Source organism: Cannabis sativa, chromosome 1 (genome assembly GCF_029168945.1).
Source record: "Cannabis sativa cultivar Pink pepper isolate KNU-18-1 chromosome 1, ASM2916894v1, whole genome shotgun sequence".
Taxonomy (NCBI): domain Eukaryota; kingdom Viridiplantae; phylum Streptophyta; class Magnoliopsida; order Rosales; family Cannabaceae; genus Cannabis; species Cannabis sativa.
The window spans coordinates 12,536,619-12,556,776 of NC_083601.1; the positions used below are offsets into that span (position 1 = coordinate 12,536,619).

Genomic DNA, 20,158 nt, shown 5'->3' on the forward strand with positions numbered 1-20,158 from the left:
TCTATACTTTTTCGTAGTTTATTTGTTTTTTTTACCCTTAAATTTCAAACAAATCGTGTGAAATGAATATTGATATGTATATATTTGAAGTAAAAAATCAATTTTGATGTGAAATTAGAAGAGAATAATATTGCATGTGATAAATATGTCAATTTCTTTTATTTTAGAAAAATGCTCATAGTACGGTGACAAGACAAGAGGTGGTAAACTGTAATTGGTGGATTATGGTCTCACCTGTTTCGATTAGAAACAACCAACTAAATGTGAGACTTTACATTGATGTACGTAGTATTAAACACCGCCAAATAATATAGGATCTCAAAAGCTTTAAGCAAACTAAACTAAAGTAATATTAGATAAACTGTAAATTAAAGTATACTAAACACTTTTGCTCTTTCCCTAGTTTTAATTTTTCAAAAAGAAAAATGCTATCTTCATTTTCTTTTTCTAACTATTATATTTCAGTAAACTGCTAAGAAAGAAAAAAGACAAGAGTGATGATGCCGAGGTAACAAGGAATTGCCAGAGATCTCAACGAATCATATACGGTGATCATTCTCCTCCGTCCGATATCGTCCGATCTCTGGCGGCAGCGGAGACAGTAGGGCGGTTTTGGTGCGGCAGATGGGACAAGTGGAACGAGAGAAAAGCCACGTGTCGACGCAAGACTTGTGGAACGAGTGCAAGCACTCAGGGAGTATCCGCAGCTCCTCTTCCTCTGCGAATTCGCTAAGACAAACGGCACAAACATTGGCGTCGTTTCCCACCATTCTTCCCTCGCCAGCTTTTTCGAAAACGATGTCGTTTTGTCCAACCGATAATAGTTCATGGCCTCTGCTGCCGTTTTTTTCATTCTCAAGCGGCGGGACCAGCTCGATTACTGTCGGCGGCTGATGATCATGATCGACAGGGCCCTGTGTCGACTCTGATTGTGCAGGCACTCGAGAATTGGGAAGGGTACTTCCCCTGATTTGGGGGCGGAGGCGGCGGATGGCAATGATGAGACGGTAGATGGAGACGGTGAAGGCTACTATTACAATCACAATTAAGAGGAAGTGTAATATGGGGTCATTTCTGTTGGTGGAGATTTCGCTGCCGTCAGACTGATCAGAATCGTCAACGTTGGCCATGACTATAATGATAAGATCAAGACAAGAGAGGAAGAGATTGGAAGTTGGGTGAGATGCCACTCAAATATGCAAACTATGGTAATGTGGGCGGTTATAGCAAAGCTTAAGTTTTATCTGTGTTGATGAGGACACTATTGGTTATTAACACTATATAGGCCCGGCTTGGTATTACAAGGGCATATTACATTTTTACGTTCTGTTAAAAGTTATTGGAAAATTTTAACATGCATTACTTAAAAAGGTACATCATGTCCTATTTTAGTATTTGAAATAATGTGTTAGTGGAATTATTTTAGGCTAATTAAAAATCTTACCAGGTACCAAATCATGTCCCTATTAGTTAAAAATGCCTTTAAATTATTAAAATTGTTAGATTTAAAGATTTTTGTCTAATTTTAGTAAAAAAAGTCTAACATGGATAGTTCAGGGGTATGATATAGTATATATTAAAGTTCGAGGAGTATGATTTGGTAGATATCAAAATCTGGAGAGCATGATTTAATACATAAACAATCGCTGAAATAGTAAAATTAAATGAAATTAAACAAAAAATCTTAAATCTAACAATTTCAATAGTTTAGAATGAATTTTTAACGGCTAGAAAAACCTAAAGAACATGATTTAGTACATGTTAAAATTTGACTGTAAAATTCTTAATTAAACTTTTGTAAATAACAATAAAGATTTGGTTCGGTAGTTAACTGGAGTTTTGTTTCCTTGGGACCTAGGGTGATAGTTGAGAGAGAGTTTGAGGAGTAAATTGCAATATTTGAAAATAAATATTGTTGTACCTCGCATGAAAGAGGAAAAAAGATATTAATGAAAGAATAATCAGGTGCGGAAGTGCCCAGAGTTAAAATGGACGGTCCTCCGGAGAATGATTGCTGTGCAGTATGCCATGGCAGCTTCAACATTCCTTGTCAAGCCAATTGCTCCCACTGGTTTTGCGGTGCATTTTCTTTCTCTCATTTTTCTCCGATTCAAGTTTCACAAGAAAACACACACACACACACACATATATATATATATATATATATATATATATATTTAAATCGAAGAAAACGCTGAGATTAGGTCATAAGGGGAGCTCTATATCATCATCACCTAGTCTATTTATCGTTATTTCATTCAGTGATTCTAAATCCGAAATTAAAATTTAGTGTGCAACGCTCTGTTTGGCTTGATGCTGAATTTTTACGCAATTTAATTCTGGGTAAATGAAATTAGAAATATTAAGGTTTCGTAATATATTACTAAATGGCTTCATGTATTTCGGACAATTAATATGATGTGATCTTGTTGTGTAAGAATTGATAGAGCTTGCAATTTTGAAGAATTTGGTGAAGTTCTGGCGGATCTCACTGGCTTTGTGTGCGTTTGTGTGTTTCTTTTCAATTTTTCTGGTTTTAAGTGTTTGTTAGTCTGTGGGTTTCGTTTTTAGTGATATAATAATGGTGTTTACCAATTTTCCCTTTGTTACATTGGCTTGTGCCAGTTTTGTTTGATCTGTGTCCTTTTCATCTATTTACACTTTGGTGTTGTCACTAATTCGGGTTGGGTTGCCTAATTGCAATATTTTAAAAGTTGAACCACTATTTTGTGTGTTGGTGTGGGGTTGTGATCAATTCTATCTGTGTCTCCTAGTTGGGGTGAGATTTGTATTTGTTCCATCATTGTAATAGGCATGGTTTTCTTCTTTAGGTTACTTTGTTAAATTTGTGTAGCTCCTTAAGCTTTGTCAAGCCTGACCCCTAACTTTATAGGACTTTGTTCCTTTTAACCATGGAATTGATATTTTGTTCCAATTCAAAAAAAAAAAAATGATATTAATTTGAATCATTTGAAGTAACGCATTTTCCTTTACAATTGTTAACACTTAATGTGCATGTTTGTGTGCACATTGGGTCAAAATTCAAATAAAGAGCTTCCTCGAAAGTGCTCAGGATGAAGAGTAATGTATAGGTATGCATACAACATGTACTCTGACAATTAAGGATAGGAAAATTAGTGATGGTACAACCAGCTTTCATTGCTCAAATTATGAGGGACAATGGAGAACATAATTTATAAATGTGTGTGTATGTTTTCGGAGTATGGCATTGTGAGCATTTCTATAAATATATACATTTGTAATATATATATATATATATATATATATTGGTGTATACACATTTGGTACCTTATGTTTTATCTAAATACAGGTTTGGTATCCCGTATTTTTAATAATACTTATTTAGTACCATGTATTTTGAAAGCATATATATTTGATACCTTAAACTCAAAATTTTTTGATAAATTTTATCAATGCAGTCAAACTATCTTCAATTTTATAAATTTTGAATTAAATTTAATTATTTAATTACATATAATTGAGAACCGTTTAATCAAATTAAAAAATTATATTGATTAAATTTTACTTTAAAGGTACCAAATATGTACAATTTCAAAATATAAGGTACCAAATAAGTATTATTGAAAACGTTACCAAATGTATTTTCAAAGAAAAGATAGGGTACTAATATATAATACATGCAATATGTTGTTTTAAACGAAAGGGTTAGATGTAGTATCTAAAGATTTTGGGGGATGGAATTTTAGAGTTTTATGCCTTCCTTGTATCATGAGACAAATATACTTTTACTAGTTACTTATAGTTTCCTTTTCATCATCAGGAGGTTGTATTATGCTTGTTTGGCATCATGGATCAGCATTACAGCCGTGTAAATGTCCTCTTTGTCGACGTGAAATTACATTGTTGGTTCCAAGTGAGGCTTCATTAAGACAACGCCACGAAAATGATGCTGAGGAGGTTCTGGGAAAGATTGAAAGATACAATCGATATTTTGCTGGGCGTACTCTTGGTCTTTTTCAGGTGATTGTGCTAACTATGTTCCATAAATAGCGATATTACTATGTGAAAGCAAGTAGTTCTTTGCATTTATCTGCTGTCCAAAGGAGACCATTTTCTTTCACTTTGAGTCTAGACTAATTTGTTTCATGTCTATTTTGGGATTGTCTTCAAGCACCTTCAACATTTTAATATCAGAATTATGGGTTTTCTCTACTGCAGAGACTTCAAGACCTTCCTTTCTTTTTACGGAGGTTGTTACGAGAACTAATGGATCCTCAGCGATCTCTCCCCCTTGTCATAAGGGCACGTATCTACATTGCAGTTAAGATAATGACACAACTAACTGCTGTCTAAAGTTCTTTCATTTTGCATTTAGCTTTACATGCATACACATGTTATTGACATCGTTGGTGTCTTAATTCTTTCATAATTAGTCATCATCATTAAAAATACTATCATCAAACTTCAAAGTTTTCTTCATTGCCTAATGATCTATTTATTAGCTTAGTCCATGTTTTTCAGATAGCACCGCATCAAATGCATTTGTATTAACTTTTCCTCGGGTTCTATCATCCTATTTATTTAGCTTTTCTAGGGAAATCACTTAACATGGTCTACATTGAATTCAAAAAATGTGTTTGGATGTTCGTTATAATCAATGATTATGACTTTCATCTTAGTATTAATTACTGTCGCATTGTTATGTTACATTAATTCTAGTGGGAAGACACCCAAAAGATTGAGCAATACCTGGTATTGCTACTGTAGAATCTATAAAGAGACTCAAAGCACTTGTAAGAAATAAGGTTAAACTATTTGCTTGGCTTTGTAGAGGACCTTTAACAATGAACAAATGAATTGTAGAAAACGGTATTGAACCAATAAAATTTTATTTGGTGCTTTTATTTCTTGGTAGAAATAGAAGTACACATATAAGACTGTTTATTAGCAAAGGGAAAGGGAATTAGTATTTCTTACAGTATGTCACTCCTAGTCCGAACTTTGGTACATTTGGAGAGCTTCCATAGAAACATATTGTTCTAAGAATACCCAAAACTTTGAGCTAAGATTCTTGCCAGCCCATTATATCAGACTCTTGACACTATGTCTTCCCTGCACATTGTAAAACAAAGCAGGCATTAGTCAAGCAACAATAAGCAAATATAAGTTAAATGGTATCACCATGATTCCATCCATAAGGACAATGAGATACTTTATCCAGGTCATGATACTTTTAACAGAATCTAAAATCCCAAATTCTAGATTGATGGAATGTTTCTTTCTCTCTGTAGTATGAAGCTAACATTGTTATTTTTCTTTTACTAAAGATCAAGCTAACAGTACATGTATATTAACTATAATGTTTGAATATAGGTATCTTTTCTTCAACATATATTTTTGGTAGTTTGTGGGCTGCATATCATTTCTTAATTTCTTACTGTGTACAGATGGCAATGAGCGGTGTTTACGTACTCAGTCCGGTTGATATCATTCCAGAAGGTAAGCGCGCAATATTTCATGGTATGGTTGACCTATATATTAATATTCTGTTTGACTTGTTTTGGCTGATCTTGTAGGCATACTGGGTATAGTTGGTCTGTTGGATGATCTCATCATTATACTTATTTTCTTCTTTCATGTTGCTGCCATTTATCGCTCTGTTCTCCATTTTCGTCATGGCGGTTCTTCTTCTTGAAACAATATTAGGAAAGTTTAGTAGCTTATGAGAGCTGGAATTTGTTTATTTGTTTTGTTTTTTTATAGAGAGGTAAAACTGGAATAGGAGCTAAATTGTTTTCAATTTAGTTTGTGTAAGCTTGTTACTGTACTTAACTGCCATTTTTCTATTTGTGCTATGTATATATATAAATGAATATATTATGACTTACCAGAATTTTTCATGCACTTTGCGCTTTATAAAACTCTCGCGTCTACAAATTACAAGTGTTGTTCTTTAAAGAAAGGTTTTTTAACAACAAAACCTTAGAAGTAAAATAAGAAAGACAAATAACTCCTGAAATTAGTCGACAGATTTAGGGAAATGAATAATGATATTCTGTTATTTCTAATACACAGCAGTATGTAACATCAGGGTAATGAAATCTGTTGTTTCTGTTTTTGTGTTATGTAATAATAAAGACACAATAAAGCCCTAAAATATGGTACAATAAAATCAGAGTAGGAGGAGGTTAAATAGAGATAAATATTTATAGTTCTAAATATTTATTGTTTTAAGTTTATAAGTAAGATAAATTTAATATTTATTTTTACTAGCATAAGTACTCAATATTTGAAAAAAAAATATTTTTTTTTTAATTTTGTCAGTATGGACTGTTATTGTCTTAAATATGACACATATAAGACCTAGATTTTAGATCATTGGGTCTAAATAGAAACACATAGTATCAATTACTTTCAAATATTCTTTTAATAAATTCAAAATGGAGTCTAATTACAGTTTTATAAACACTAAAAATAAACATTGAATTTATGCCACTTACAAACTTAAAACTTTATGTACTGCTATTTATCTTAATAATAAGGGAAAAAAATAGAAAAATACAAAAAAGGAAAAAAAAATTACAAAAATACTTTGGGCCGGCCCATTAAACATTTATACAGTCCACATACAAATATTTACAAAAATACCACATGCACTAAGCCTTCAGCTGTACAGAGCGAACCATGAAGATGAAAATACGCGCTCGTTTCAAAACCGCAAAACAACCAAAATGAAACCAAAACGAGAAAAATACAACTATTAATTCTGGCAAAATCAACTGGAAAAGAAGACCTGCAATGATCTAAACTGAAAATGACGAAAAAAAAATCAGAAAAACTGTGAAGAAACTGAAATTACACATTTGTTTTCTGTTTTATTCGATCAAAACAACTCCCCCTAATATCGAAATCCAGATTCATGAAATGTAGATCTGTAACAAACAGATCTGGAGCTCCCACCAAATTCAAAACAATGTATGATGTGAAATTTTTTAAAAAAAACCTCATGAATAATACATCTACGTTATATACAGTTACATTTTGATTGATTACTGGTTTTCAATATAAATATATTTTTTGAAAAATAAAATAAGAAGAGTAAAATCGAATTAAGGTACAACCAATTATGTATAAGTCTGTTTATTTTTTGTTTTGGTTGCCTTATAGTTGCATTATCGTTTTATGATAGTTTATATATTATGAAAGAATTTAATTTGATGGGGACTAAGAAATAGTAGTTATACATAGTAAGTTTTGTGCAAATAGTTGTATATTAATTTTATAGTGAAATAACATATGCAAGTAGCAAAACTATAATAAAACTACAAAACAACTGTATGCAAGTGCAAATAGTTGCCTTATAGTTGCATTATCGTTTTATGATAGTTTATATATTATGCAAGAATTTAATTTGATGGGGACTAAGAAATAGTAGTTATACATAGTAAGTTTTGTGCAAATAGTTGCATATTAATTTTATAGTGAAATAACATATGCAAGTAGCAAAACTATAATAAAACTACAAAACAACTGTATACAAACTAAAATACAGGAAAAACTCTTTGAACATCAACATCCATGATAAATCTCATTGTTACCCATAAAAATGGACAGGAAACAACTAGATAAAAAATATATTAAAAAAAATACATACAGAAGGTGTAAAATTTCAAATATGGGAGAAAACTAAAAAGAAACCGAAAACAAACCTCGGTTCGAACATCAGCACCAACATTAGCTTTTTTCCCAGAAACGTCTTTAGCCATGATCAACTTCAACCTTCCTTTTCCTATTCTCAGAAGTTGGGGAAATTTTCTAAGAAATATAAACTTTAAATTTCTTCTTCGCAGGTCCACAACCCCCGTTTCAATACAGGCAGAGCAAAGTCGGAGTCATCATCTTCTACAACTGGGTATTTTCCTTTGGGGAAAACTAAAAAGAAACAGAAAACAAACCTCCAACCCGTAATCATCTTCAACCTGCTCATTCTTATTATCAGAAGATGGGGAAATTTTTTGAGGAACATCAACTTTAGCTTTCTTCTTTGTAGGTCCACGATCACGTTTCAATAAAGGAGGAGCAAACTCGGAGTCATCAGCTTCTCCAACTTGTCATTTTTCTTTAGACCTATTAGCTACAGATTTAACACTCATTTTAGAACTTTTTTTTGGCATGGAGAAGGGATGGATGAAGAATGATTAATTAGCCATGATTATATATAGATTCACAGTAATATAAAGAGAGTGAAAACAGTTATAGAAATCGGTTAATGGGAGTTTGGAAAAAAATGGCAGAAAAGAAAGTAGGGGAAAATGGTTTTGGATCGTGGAGGGAGACGAGTTCAGCTATGGAGAATTTAATTTTTAAAAATAAAAACTGAAATAAAATTAAAATAAAGAAGAAAAAAAGAGAGGGAAATGATGGATTGATTGATAGAAGTCAATCCTAGACCCCTGACGTGTAAGCAACAAGTGCGATGCATGAAATGTGTGTGCAAGTGGTAAAAGTGTAATAAAATAAACTTGATGAGTAAAAAAGTAACAATAACCGTGTGAGGGTATTTCAGTAATAAAGAATGCATTTTGTATTTTTTGTGTAAAAATTTCTAATAATAATAATAATAATAATAATAATAATAATAATAATAATAATAATAATAAAGATGATTTTCCAACACTCCTCAAACTAAACTAAAAACATTCTCCATAACCAACTTACTAGTTAGAAAGTCAAATTGTTTCTTAAACAATATTTTTGTAAAGATATTTTTCACATGCTCTTCTGTAGAAACATAAGGCATACACACTTGACCGCTCTCAATTTTTTTTTAATAAAATGCTTATCTACTTCAACATGTTTTGTGCAATCATGAAATGTAGGATTATGAGCAATTGTAATAGTTGCCCTATTGTCACAATATAATTTCATAAGAGATGATTGAGATGACTTCAACTCTTCAAACAACCTTTTCATTCAAATAATTCCACAAATTCCATGAACAACAAGTCTGAATTTAACTTCAGCTCTACTTCTAGCCACCACACTTTTTTTCTTGCTTCACCAAGTGACCAAATTACCTCCAATATATGAACAGAACAGTAGCCTGATCTAGATTTTATTGTCTAAAGTGCTTCCAACCCTATCTGCATCAGTATAAGCTTCAATCTCTAGATGGCCTTGAGGTCTGAACAAGAGACCTTGCCAGGTGTTCCCTTTAAATTCTTTAGAATCTTATAGATTGCATCAAAATACCTTGAACCAGGTGAATGCATGGACTAACTTACCATACTCACAGAGAAAACTATATCAGGTCGTGTACGAGACAAATAAACCAACCTCCAATTAATCTTTGATAAATCTCTCTGTCCTTCACACATTTTAAATCTTCAACAGCCTGTAGTTTAACATTAGATTCACTAGGTGTTTCCCAGGTTTACAACCCATCATACCTGTCTCATTAAGTAAATCAAGCTCATTCTTACACTGACTTACAAAAATACCTTCTTTGGACCTTAAAAATTCCATTCTAAGGAAGATTTCAAAGGACCCAAGTCCTTAATTTTGAATTCCTCACCAAGTCTTCTGTTTAATCTCTCTTATTCATAAATAGCATCCCCAATTATCACAATATCATCTACATACACAATTAGAATAGCAATATTTCCTTCCTCTGAATGTTTGTAGAACATAGTGTGATCCGCTTGACTTTGAGTGTAACCAAACAACTTCAATACCTTACCAAAGCGTTCAAACCAAGCTCTAGGAGATTACTTAAGACTATACAAGGATTTCTTCAATATACACACTTTTTTAACTTCAAAGCTTTATTCGAAACCTGGCAGGACACTCAGATACACTTTCTCTTCAAGGTCTCCATTAAAAAAAGAATTATTTACATCTAACTGGTTCAAAGGCCAATTATAATTAACTGCTAAAGATAGTAGAATTCGTATATAGTTAATTTTTGTAACAGGTGCAAACATCTCTTGATAATCTATTCCAATAGGTTTGCCTAAAGTCTTTGGCCACAAGTCTCGCCTTATACCTCTCAATACTTCTACCAGATTTGATTTTTATTGTGAACACCCATTTACACCTTACAATTTTCTTGTCCCTCGGTAACTTCACAATCTCCCAAATCTCATTCTTTACCAAAGCATCCATCTCTTCATCCACTGCCAACTAGGGATGCACATTTCTCCCATGGAGATGGGGCCCCGCGGGGACCCGCCCCTAATGGGGCGGGGATTCCTCGCCTAAATAGGGAACGGGGCAAGGACGGGGATTACTTTTTGTCCCCAAATATTAAACGGGGCGGGGATGGGGATCACACTCCCCGCACTGACGGGGACCCGTTTAGTATTTTATCTTATATTTATAGTAATATTTTATAATTTACAATTTATGTTTGCATTATTTTAGTATATTAGTATATTTTTTTTATGAATTTTCAGTTGTGTTTTGGATAGTAATTAGTTTATTGAATACTAATTAATGTGTAATATTTTAATTTTTATGTAGTTTAATATTTTTGTTTATTAAAATTTTTATTATAAACTTTATTTTTCTATTAGGGGATTCCCCGCTCCGTCCTCGCCTCCGCCCCCGCCCCCATTAGGGGATTTCCCGCCCCATCCCCGATGGGAAATAAGCGGGGATGGGGATTAAAATCTTTAACGGGGATGGGGACGAGGGGAGCACTCCCCGCCAATTCCCTGCCCCGTGTGCATCCCTACTGCCAACTTTCATCTCGGTTCATCTAGTGTCTCCTATATACTTCTAGGAACACAAGTTCATAATATTGTTAATAAATGTTCTACAGTTTTTAAATAGGTAATTGTACGAGATGTATTTGGCAATTGGGTGCTTTGTACAAGCATGAGTTTCTTTTCTAAGAGCGATAGGAAGATCTAGAGTTTTCAGATGTAGGGCTCGAAAGAGGTTGTGAAGACAAAATATTATTTGGAGAAAAAGAAGAACTAGGAATAGAAGAAGAATTACTAGGGTTGTACATCGGTCGGTTTGGGCGGTTTATCCTATATATTTTCTAACCCAATTTAAAGTTCGGGTTGCTAAAATTTAAGTGCAACCCGCCCAATTTAAAAAAAAAAATTGTACACCGACTAACGGTTTGGGCGGTTTGGTCGGGTTAACCCGCCCAAACCGGCCAAACTTTTTTTTTTTGATTTCAAAGTCAATAAAAATTTAAAAAATAAATTAAAAATATCAAATTCCACCAAAGCACAACACAATATATACTTTGAAACTAACAATTAAGTATATAATTTTATATTATTATATATTTAATCATTTATGTTATATATAATAAAAACTAAAAAGTAAAAAAAAAAAAAGGCAAAATCAGGTTGGTCGGGTTATTCGGTTTAATTGGGCGGGTTGGACCTATTTTCAACCCGCCCAATTAACAGATTGGGCGGGTTGTAATTTTTTCGGGCCACTTTGGTTTGTAATTTTTATCGGTTTTTTCGGTTCGGTTTGGGCGAGTTATTCGGTTTGGGCGGTTTACAATTTTTTTTGTACAGCCCTAAGAATTACCTTGGGTACGTACTTGACTATTGTTTAGGGTTTACGTTTGGTCTTGTGCATATCATCGGATGGTATCTACTTCTTTCACAGATGTTCTTCACTGAATAAACCACAGGCTCAAGATTGTTACGATTTTTAATCAATCGTAGCATTTCAATTTTTGACAAACCAAGGTTATATTTGGATTTAATAAATGTAGGCAAAGTTTTCTTATGAAACATCGAGAATAGTTTTATGCAAAGGTTCATTAAGTTCTCAAAAATTTTGTACCACTGAATTTTCCGCTGGACAATATTCTTTGAGAAACAAGGACTATTTTCAACAAAAGAAACATACATAGTAATATAAATGCTTTTAGAGATAGAATTAAAATATTTACATCATTTTTTATTAGGATGATAGCCTAAGAAAATAAATTTTTAGCTCTAGGACCTTATAATTTAAAATTTCAGCTCTCCTTAATTCTTTCATTTTTGATATTTTATTGAAGTATGGATCTACAAAGTGATATTTTACAATTATTTTAAAAAAATTTCTATAAAAATATCTAGCAGTAAATCAATTATTTTTTTTAAAAAAACTATATACATATAATACTATATGTTATTATTATTGTTGTTGTTATCATGTTGTTTTAAATAAATAAATTTTTATATATATATATTTATATCAGAATTAACAAAAAATAATAACTACTTTTAAAATAAATAAATTAACAATAATATTATTTTTTTTAAATATCACTTATCAATTAATTACTCACATTTATTTTTTCTTTTTCAAACTATAATCAATATATATTATATATTTCTCTAATTCTTTTCACCGCCATATATATATATATTATATAGTCTTCATACCTCTCACTATTTTACATATTGGTATATATACCTCTTATTATCAATTTTTTTTTCTTTTTCAATTTTATGTGTATAGAAAAATAGCTTTCCACTTCTACATCATTTTTTTAAAGTTACTTTCGTTGGTATTGATTTTGTATTTTGTTTATACATATTATAAAAGAGAAGTATGAGGTGGTGACATAATACTCTAAAATTACTCAAAATAACTCCATCTATTTTTTCCTTAAATATCTCATATAAATTAATAAAATAACACTTTAAAATCAATTAAAATAGTTTTATCGAATTTTTATTTTTAATTCTTTTTATAAATATTAATTGATTAATTAATTAAAAATATATATTTATATACAATTCAAAAAAATTATAACTAAAATAACAATCGGTAGCAACCAAAAATATTATTATTAATAACAATCAAAAAAATATTTATTAAAAAAATAAATAAATTCTCTAAGCTAATAAGGAAAAAAAGATAGGTAGCAATCAAAAAAAAATATTTTTATTATTATTATTAAAAATAATATATATGTGTATAGTAAAAAAATCGTATTTAAAAGTATTAGAAAGATATTGTGTCAAAAAATAAAATCCAAATACGACTCGTGTAGCTCGTTTATAAATGGTAGAGTGAGATACGATGACGACAATAATAACTTTGAATATATTGACGAGATACGATGATAATAACAGTTTTGAATTAACGTAGCCCCGTCTACAAGATAATGATACAACAATTTTGAGATCATATATAGTCATTTTTCTATAGATTTATTAATTATCTTTTTTTAGACCTCAATTTTGTGTAAAGGTTCTTCAATTTTTTTTTTTTTCACTATAATGTTTGAAGATATATCTTTATTTCCTTTATTTATTAAGGAGGAGGTTCCAATGGTTACATCAAATATGTGACAATCATGGTTACATTTATTTTTAACCATTAGATTATTGTTGAATGGTTGTGATTAATTTAGAAATTAAAAAAAAAAAATAATACATAACTTGTAACTTGATACTTTATTTTCTTATAAAAACTTGATTAAAATTAATTATATTCAAAATTAAATTACTAATAATTATTAGGCTAATTAGCAATTTTTCCTCCCAAACTTTGACATGTACTAAATCATGCCCCCTGAACTTTTTTGGCCCTTAAAAATTTCCCCTGAACTATTAAGATTGTTAGATTTAAGGACTTTTATCTAATTTTAGTAAAAAACTTCTAACATAGATGAAAGTTCAGTGGACATGATTTAGTACATATCAAAGTTTGAGGGGCATGATTTAGTAGATATCAAAGTCTGGGGAGCATAGTTTAGTACATAAACAGTCACTGAAACAGTAAAATTGAATGAAATTAGACAAAAGTCCTTAAATCTAACAATCTCAATAGTTCAGAGGGACTTTTTAACGGCCAAAAAAGTTCAGGGGGCATAATTTGGTATATGTCAAAGTTCGGGGAAAAAAATTGCTAATTAACCTAATTATTAATTAATTTTATGCAATTTGTTAATAAGTAAAGATCTTTTAGCAATTATTTTTTTTAACTTAAATAATTGAAATAATTGCAACAAAACTTCTTATAATTTAAAGTTATTACACACATAACCTTAATTAATAAAAATAGTATGAATGACCTCTAATTAGAGGTAATTTTACGTTCAATCTTATTTTTTAACACATTTAAGTACTAAATTAGTTTGTCAGGCCAAGATTAGTTCAAGTTATTTAGTTTTTTTTTCTTTTCAAAAATGAAAAATTAAGTAAAAAAAATTAATAACAATTATAAAATTAATGATTGTTAACTATTTTTGCTCCTCGTTGAAATCATCTGTATTAATCTAAAGATTGTAAAAAAAATTGTCAAAGTAGATTACCAATTAATTGAAATTACTGTTTTTTTTACAAATAAGCATAAAAGTAGGAAAATACCAAGCAAATTATTAAAAACTAAAGAAAAATCTAACTGTAGTTAGTTGAATAGAGAAATAGGTTTGCGGTAAAGATGTAGGAGATTGTATCAAAGTAAAAAATTCACGTAGTGTTAGGTTGGAACAAACTGAAACCCTAATTTTTATTTTTTTTTTTATAAAGGAGGAAGATGGGTCAAGCGGTTGTTGCAAAATAATAATTAGATGTAATTTTTAAAAATTAATTAAGTATTTAAAAATTTATTTTAGAAAGGGTGGAAGTCTAAATTTTGTAAAAAAAATTAAAATTTTATTGTAAATATTATAGTTAAATGGTTTAAATGTTAAAAATATTATAATATGGGCTTAAATATTAATAGAATTATTTATAAATATTAATTGCTAAAAAAGTCTTATTAAATATTTAAATTAAAATTAATTATTATAAGAAAATTGTTAATTATGATCAATTTAATTCTAAATAAAAAAAAAATTACCTATTGGTAACATGCTATTACATGTCAAAAAAGAAATATAACCATCATTGTTATAATAAAAATGTAATCATTAAATAGTCACCCTATTTATTAAATAAGAAATTGTATGATAATTTTTTTTTTTACAATTCTGAATAAAAAAAAATTAGTAAAATAGTTACTCATATTATTAAAACAAAATATTAAATTTTGAAATTTAATATATATTATTAAACAAAATATTAGGGGTGTTCAATAAAATTTACAAATCGCCCAACCCGAATAAACCGACAAAAAATACAACCCGAAATAATATAATGAAAATCTAAACCGCCCAATGAATATATTGGGTGGTTTACAAATTATTCTAAACCGTCTAATTAACCCGAATAAACCGAATTAAACCGATTTATATATTTTTTAATAAAAGTGTATATCTTATATTATATAAATTAAATTTATTAGTTAACCTATTTTGTATTTAATGTTTGGATATTTTAATTTTTAACTTAAAACTTAGATTTTATAGTTAATAATTTTTAGTGTATTTGGATAGTGAAGTTAAAGTTTAAAATCTATACCATATTATCACTTTTTTTTTATTATTGTATTCAATTATTTTATGTTTACTCAATTATATTTATCTTATATTAAAGTTCTTAAAATTAATTTAAACTATAGCATTTTTTAGCTTGAAATATAAATAATATATTTTTATTTTTTTAACTTTTATTACTTGAATTCTAGAAACTAACAATAATAATTATAAAAAAAAAAAATGAAGAACGCTTTGGACGGGTTAACCCGACCAAACCGACAAAATCATTGGACAGGTTGAACTTTTTCTAAATTTTCATTGGGCAAGTTACGATTAAATTTTTGCAACTCGATATTTATATTGGGTTAATAAAAATATGCTATAACCCGACTAAACCGATCGACATATACCCCTACAAAATATAACTGCACGCGAAACGCGGGTTGTTTCTTAGTTCCGTATAATCGTATTTTTGCATATTTTTTTGGCTGGTTAACTTTTTGTTTATTTTTTTTTTCTGAAACAATGCCAAACTATTATTGGTTTTTTTTTTTTTTGAGGAAAAAAACTTGTTATTATAAATTAGATAGAAAAGTCATTTACAATAACAGAGTTTATAGGCGGAGGTATACAATCCGTCCAATAACAAACCTCATCCACCCCTAAAGTAAATTTAGCCAACCCGTCAGCAGCAACATTAGCTGAGCGTTTGACATGAGAAACATTTACATTAGGGAAAAAGGATAATAGACTAGAGATATCAGCAACTAAATCCTGGAAGGATGAAATTGCTGATAAAGATTTGCATAAAGCATTCACAACTCGGAAAGCATCTGTTTCAATTAAAGTGACAGGCAAATGAAGTTGAAGCGCCCAGGATAGACTGTGAAACATAGCAATTGCCTCCATTTCATGAGAGGCAAAACAGCCAAGAACCGGCTTGGAAAAAGCTGCAGCAACCGAACCATCTGAGCGTCGAATTAGAGCACCCACACCAGTGATTTTTCGCGAACTGTCAACTGCTGCATCAACATTCAATTTCAGCAAACCAGGTGGAGGAGGAGTCCAAGGTAACGGAGCAGCCGATGAAGTAGACTGCTGCAAAGGAGCGGCAACAGTAGCAGAAGTTGAAGGAGTGAAAGCTGATGCTACAGAGGTGCGTTTCAGTTGGGCTGATATGAAATTCTGGCAGTAATTCTTTGCAAAAAAAGCTAGATCCTTTGCTGGTTTAGCTTGATGTCCATGAAGCACACGATTCCGCTCAGTCCAGATCGCCCAAAGTGAACAACAAATTTGTTCCATCTCCTGCTTTGTGTACATGGCTGCTAAGTGAACTAAGTAGTCGCCTTTATGCATAACCCGAGCTGTGTTCCAATCATGTGTGATATTAGAGAATCGCCAAACAGATCGAGCATATTTGCAACTAAAGAGAGCATGCCCGACAGTTTCCCAAGCTTGTTGACAGATGGAACAAGTAGAATCCGTTATTATTTTTCTTTTAACCAGGGCAGTTGCAACTGGAAGAGCATCATTGTAAACACGCCAGATAAAAATCTTGATCTTTTGTGGTAAATTCAGTGACCATAAAAATTTCTACCAAGAAGCCGATGGTGAAGAACAAGAACTATCATCAACTTCTTCAAGAGATGCAGCTAGGTGATAACCGGTTTGTACTGAGTAAATGCCTGAAGAGTGAGGGTGCCAAACAAGGGTATCTTCATTGCGAAAGAAGCTCAGTAGGATGGTTAAGATTCGATCCACATCAGGAGGAGAGAACCATTGTTGAAGAAGCGCTAAATCCCACTGCCTTTCCTCTGTAATTAGGTTCGAAACAACCATATCAGGAGGCCCTGAAAAATGGTAAGGCCGAAAGGTTGATTGTCCTGGTATCCAAGGGTCATCTACACACTTGATTCTGCAACCTTCGCCGATTTTCCAACGTAAACCAGCAGAGAGAAGACTTCTACCCCAATGGATGCCTTGCCATGTTAAGGAAGGAGAGTGACCAAGTGTAGCTTGAAGGGAAGAGTTGTTCGGGTAGTATCTACTCTTTAGGACCTTAGCAAGCAATGAATCTGGTTGTTTGAGAAGCCTCCATTAGGGCTGCACATTTAGACCCGCAAACCCGAAATACCCGAAGACCCGACCCGCCCCGACGCCAAAAAACCGACCAACTGAGTGTTGAAAATTATTTTACCAGGATCTTAGATATACTCACAAGTATGTTGTTTAACACCCTAAATATGAACTTTCTGAAACGATAAAATAAACACATATAAAGAAAATAAAATAATTAAATAATTAAATAAATATTTAAATAATTAAATTTCGAAAATAAAATAATTAAATAAATAAATAAAATTAATATTTAATTTTCAAAAAAAAATATTTATTTATTTTCGAAAATAATAATAAAATAATATTTAAAATTAAGCCTACAATTTTGAAAAAATTAGGTTGCAACTAACCTAAATATCATTTCAAAAATTTGCTAACTACTTTTAAAAATTAAATGTTATTTTATAAATAAAAATTAAATAAGATAAATAAATATTTTTTTTCAGATTTTAAATTTAGTTTAAATAAATAAAATAACACACTTTAAAAGTTAGCGAAATATCTTACATCTATTTAAAATATCATGATTATAGTTATCTTATTTTAAATTTAAATAAGGTCAAATAATTTAAAAAAATATTTAAATTAAAAAATTAATATCTGACCTTAAATTTAAAAATAAGATAAGATATAATCAAATTTAAAAATAAGATAGATAATTAAGCAAAAAGATAGATATTTACTATTTTCAAATTCAAATTACACTAATATCATGAATTAAATTAAAAAAAATATTAATTAAATTAATTATGATAATTAGAATTGAATTAGGAATAGTAAATGTATAAATACAGAACTACACAAAAAATCGGAAGTTAATTCCATGAAAAAATATGAAAAATCGAAGAAAAACGAAAAAATTGCGAGCTATACGGACGGGATGCTGTGCATACCCGTCTGCGCGCGCATGGGGAGTGCATGGGCATGATTTCTCGGCGCAGGGGGTCACCAGCATGATTTCCGCGCGCGGATGCTGGTTGCCTGATTCCTGATTGTTTTCGAAACTTCAAAAAATCATAACTAATTCAAATTAAATCGAAAATTGAGTTCTGTAAAAAAGTAACTTGCTTAATTTTTTCCATACTATCCAATAAAAATAATTCCAGAAACAAAATTTCAATTATTTTTTACGAAAATTCACAAACATCAATCAATCATCATATAACACTCAATACAACATGAAACCATCCAAATAACAAACAATAGTTTTAAAGTCCAAATTTCTTGCAAGCAAATCAATTACCATGGCTCTGATACCAGTTGTTGTAAATTATTTTACCAGGATCTTAGATCTACTCACAAGTATGTTGTTTAACACCCCAAATATGAACTTTCTAAAACGATTATTTAACACATATAAAGTTAAGAAAACCTTACATTGATGCAGCGGAATTAATGTCTCCTTCCACTCAGATCTCTAACCCTTGTATCCTTTCTGTCGCAGAGTATTATCAAGATCTGAGCCCGAATGTCCTTCTCTTTGTGTATGTGATCCTTCACAGTCTTCCAATCTATGATTGAGTTACCACTTGCTGTGTGTGGGCACTTACTCTATCACTAAGGTTCGAAATTTAGAAGAAGAAAAGAGAGAGAGAGAGGTTCGGCCAAGGAATAGAAAAAGGGAAGGCTCAGTTTTTCTGAAAAATTGTTTTTCTGAAAAGTAGTATGTTTTGACTGAGCAATCACTTTCTATTTATAGGCAACTACTAGGTTTAGGTTAGGAATTATTTGGCATTAAAATAATGAAAATATCAATTTGAAAATCCACATAAAGTGGCCGGCCATGGTGTGTAGAATGGGCCCCACTTGGTTTTGCAGTTTTCACAAATTTTATTTCTATTTTCTCAAAAACGCCAATTTTCCAATTCTAACCTTTTAAATGCCAAAACTAATTATTTAATAACTAAAATAGATTATTAAATAATATTGTCATTTAATTTAATTATTAATTAGACATATAAAGTCTATTAATAAATAAATAAACCTAGAATCTCTTTTCTTTACAATTTCACCCCTGCTTAGTGAAAATTCACAAATTAGACATAGTCTAACTTTAGAATTATAATTGATTAATCACGAATCAATTATTGAGTCTTACAAGCAGTATGTTCTCAACTAGAATGGGGACCATGGATCTATATGCTGAGCTTCCAATAAGTGAACCGAATTTACTAAGTAAATTCCTACTTATTAATTCTTCGTTAAATCCACTCTTAGAACTTAGAATTGCACTCTCAAATTTATATAGAGCATATTATATGTTCCACGATATAGATATGCTATCTCATTTAACCATTGTTATAATCTTATTGTGATTAAAGATCCTCTATATAGATGATTTACATCGAGATGGGATAATTTCACCGTTCTCACCCCTCAATGTATTTTGCCCTTTAAAACACTTAGCTACCTGTAAATGGTGTTTAGTGATCTAAGAATTAGTCACTTAAACAAGAGCTCATCCATTTACTTCTATTTGCTAAGCTCGAAGGGAATCATCACTTGACTTCTATACACCAGTAGAAGCTATAGATTCCATATTTATGTTCAGCACTCCTACTCAATCATACTATCATGTTCCCAAAATATACGTATCACCCTGACCCAAAAGTAGGCTTAACTAATAAATCAAAGAACATGAATAGTACTCCTGAGTTGAGCCTAAGCATATCAGGATTTAGATTCTCTTAATCTTAAGATCAACTACTGACATTGACTTGGAAA

The 20,158-nt window shown here is 30.8% G+C and overlaps 2 protein-coding genes and 1 long non-coding RNA gene across 3 annotated transcripts; 1 reads left to right on the plus strand and 2 right to left on the minus strand.

Moving 5' to 3' along the window:
* Positions 1 to 539: 539 nt before the first annotated feature.
* On the minus strand, positions 540 to 1,130 carry LOC115703837 (RING-H2 finger protein ATL47-like). The gene has a single exon (XM_030631067.2). The coding sequence runs from the start codon at positions 1,128 to 1,130 to the stop codon at positions 540 to 542; it is 591 nt and encodes a 196-aa protein (XP_030486927.2).
* A 731-nt stretch (positions 1,131 to 1,861) lies between these two features.
* On the plus strand, positions 1,862 to 5,886 carry LOC115708143 (uncharacterized). The gene is made up of 5 exons (XM_030636345.2): positions 1,862 to 2,079; positions 3,803 to 4,002; positions 4,201 to 4,302; positions 5,430 to 5,481; positions 5,559 to 5,886. The coding sequence occupies exons 1-5, from the start codon at positions 1,989 to 1,991 to the stop codon at positions 5,675 to 5,677; spliced, it is 564 nt and encodes a 187-aa protein (XP_030492205.1). The 5' UTR covers positions 1,862 to 1,988; the 3' UTR covers positions 5,678 to 5,886.
* A 665-nt stretch (positions 5,887 to 6,551) lies between these two features.
* LOC133030988 (uncharacterized) lies at positions 6,552 to 8,076 on the minus strand. Its single transcript, XR_009684530.1, has 2 exons — positions 7,692 to 8,076; positions 6,552 to 6,790 (listed from the first exon to the last, which is right to left on the minus strand). It is a non-coding gene; the product is annotated as an uncharacterized LOC133030988 (long non-coding RNA).
* Between the last annotated feature and the right edge of the window lie 12,082 nt (positions 8,077 to 20,158).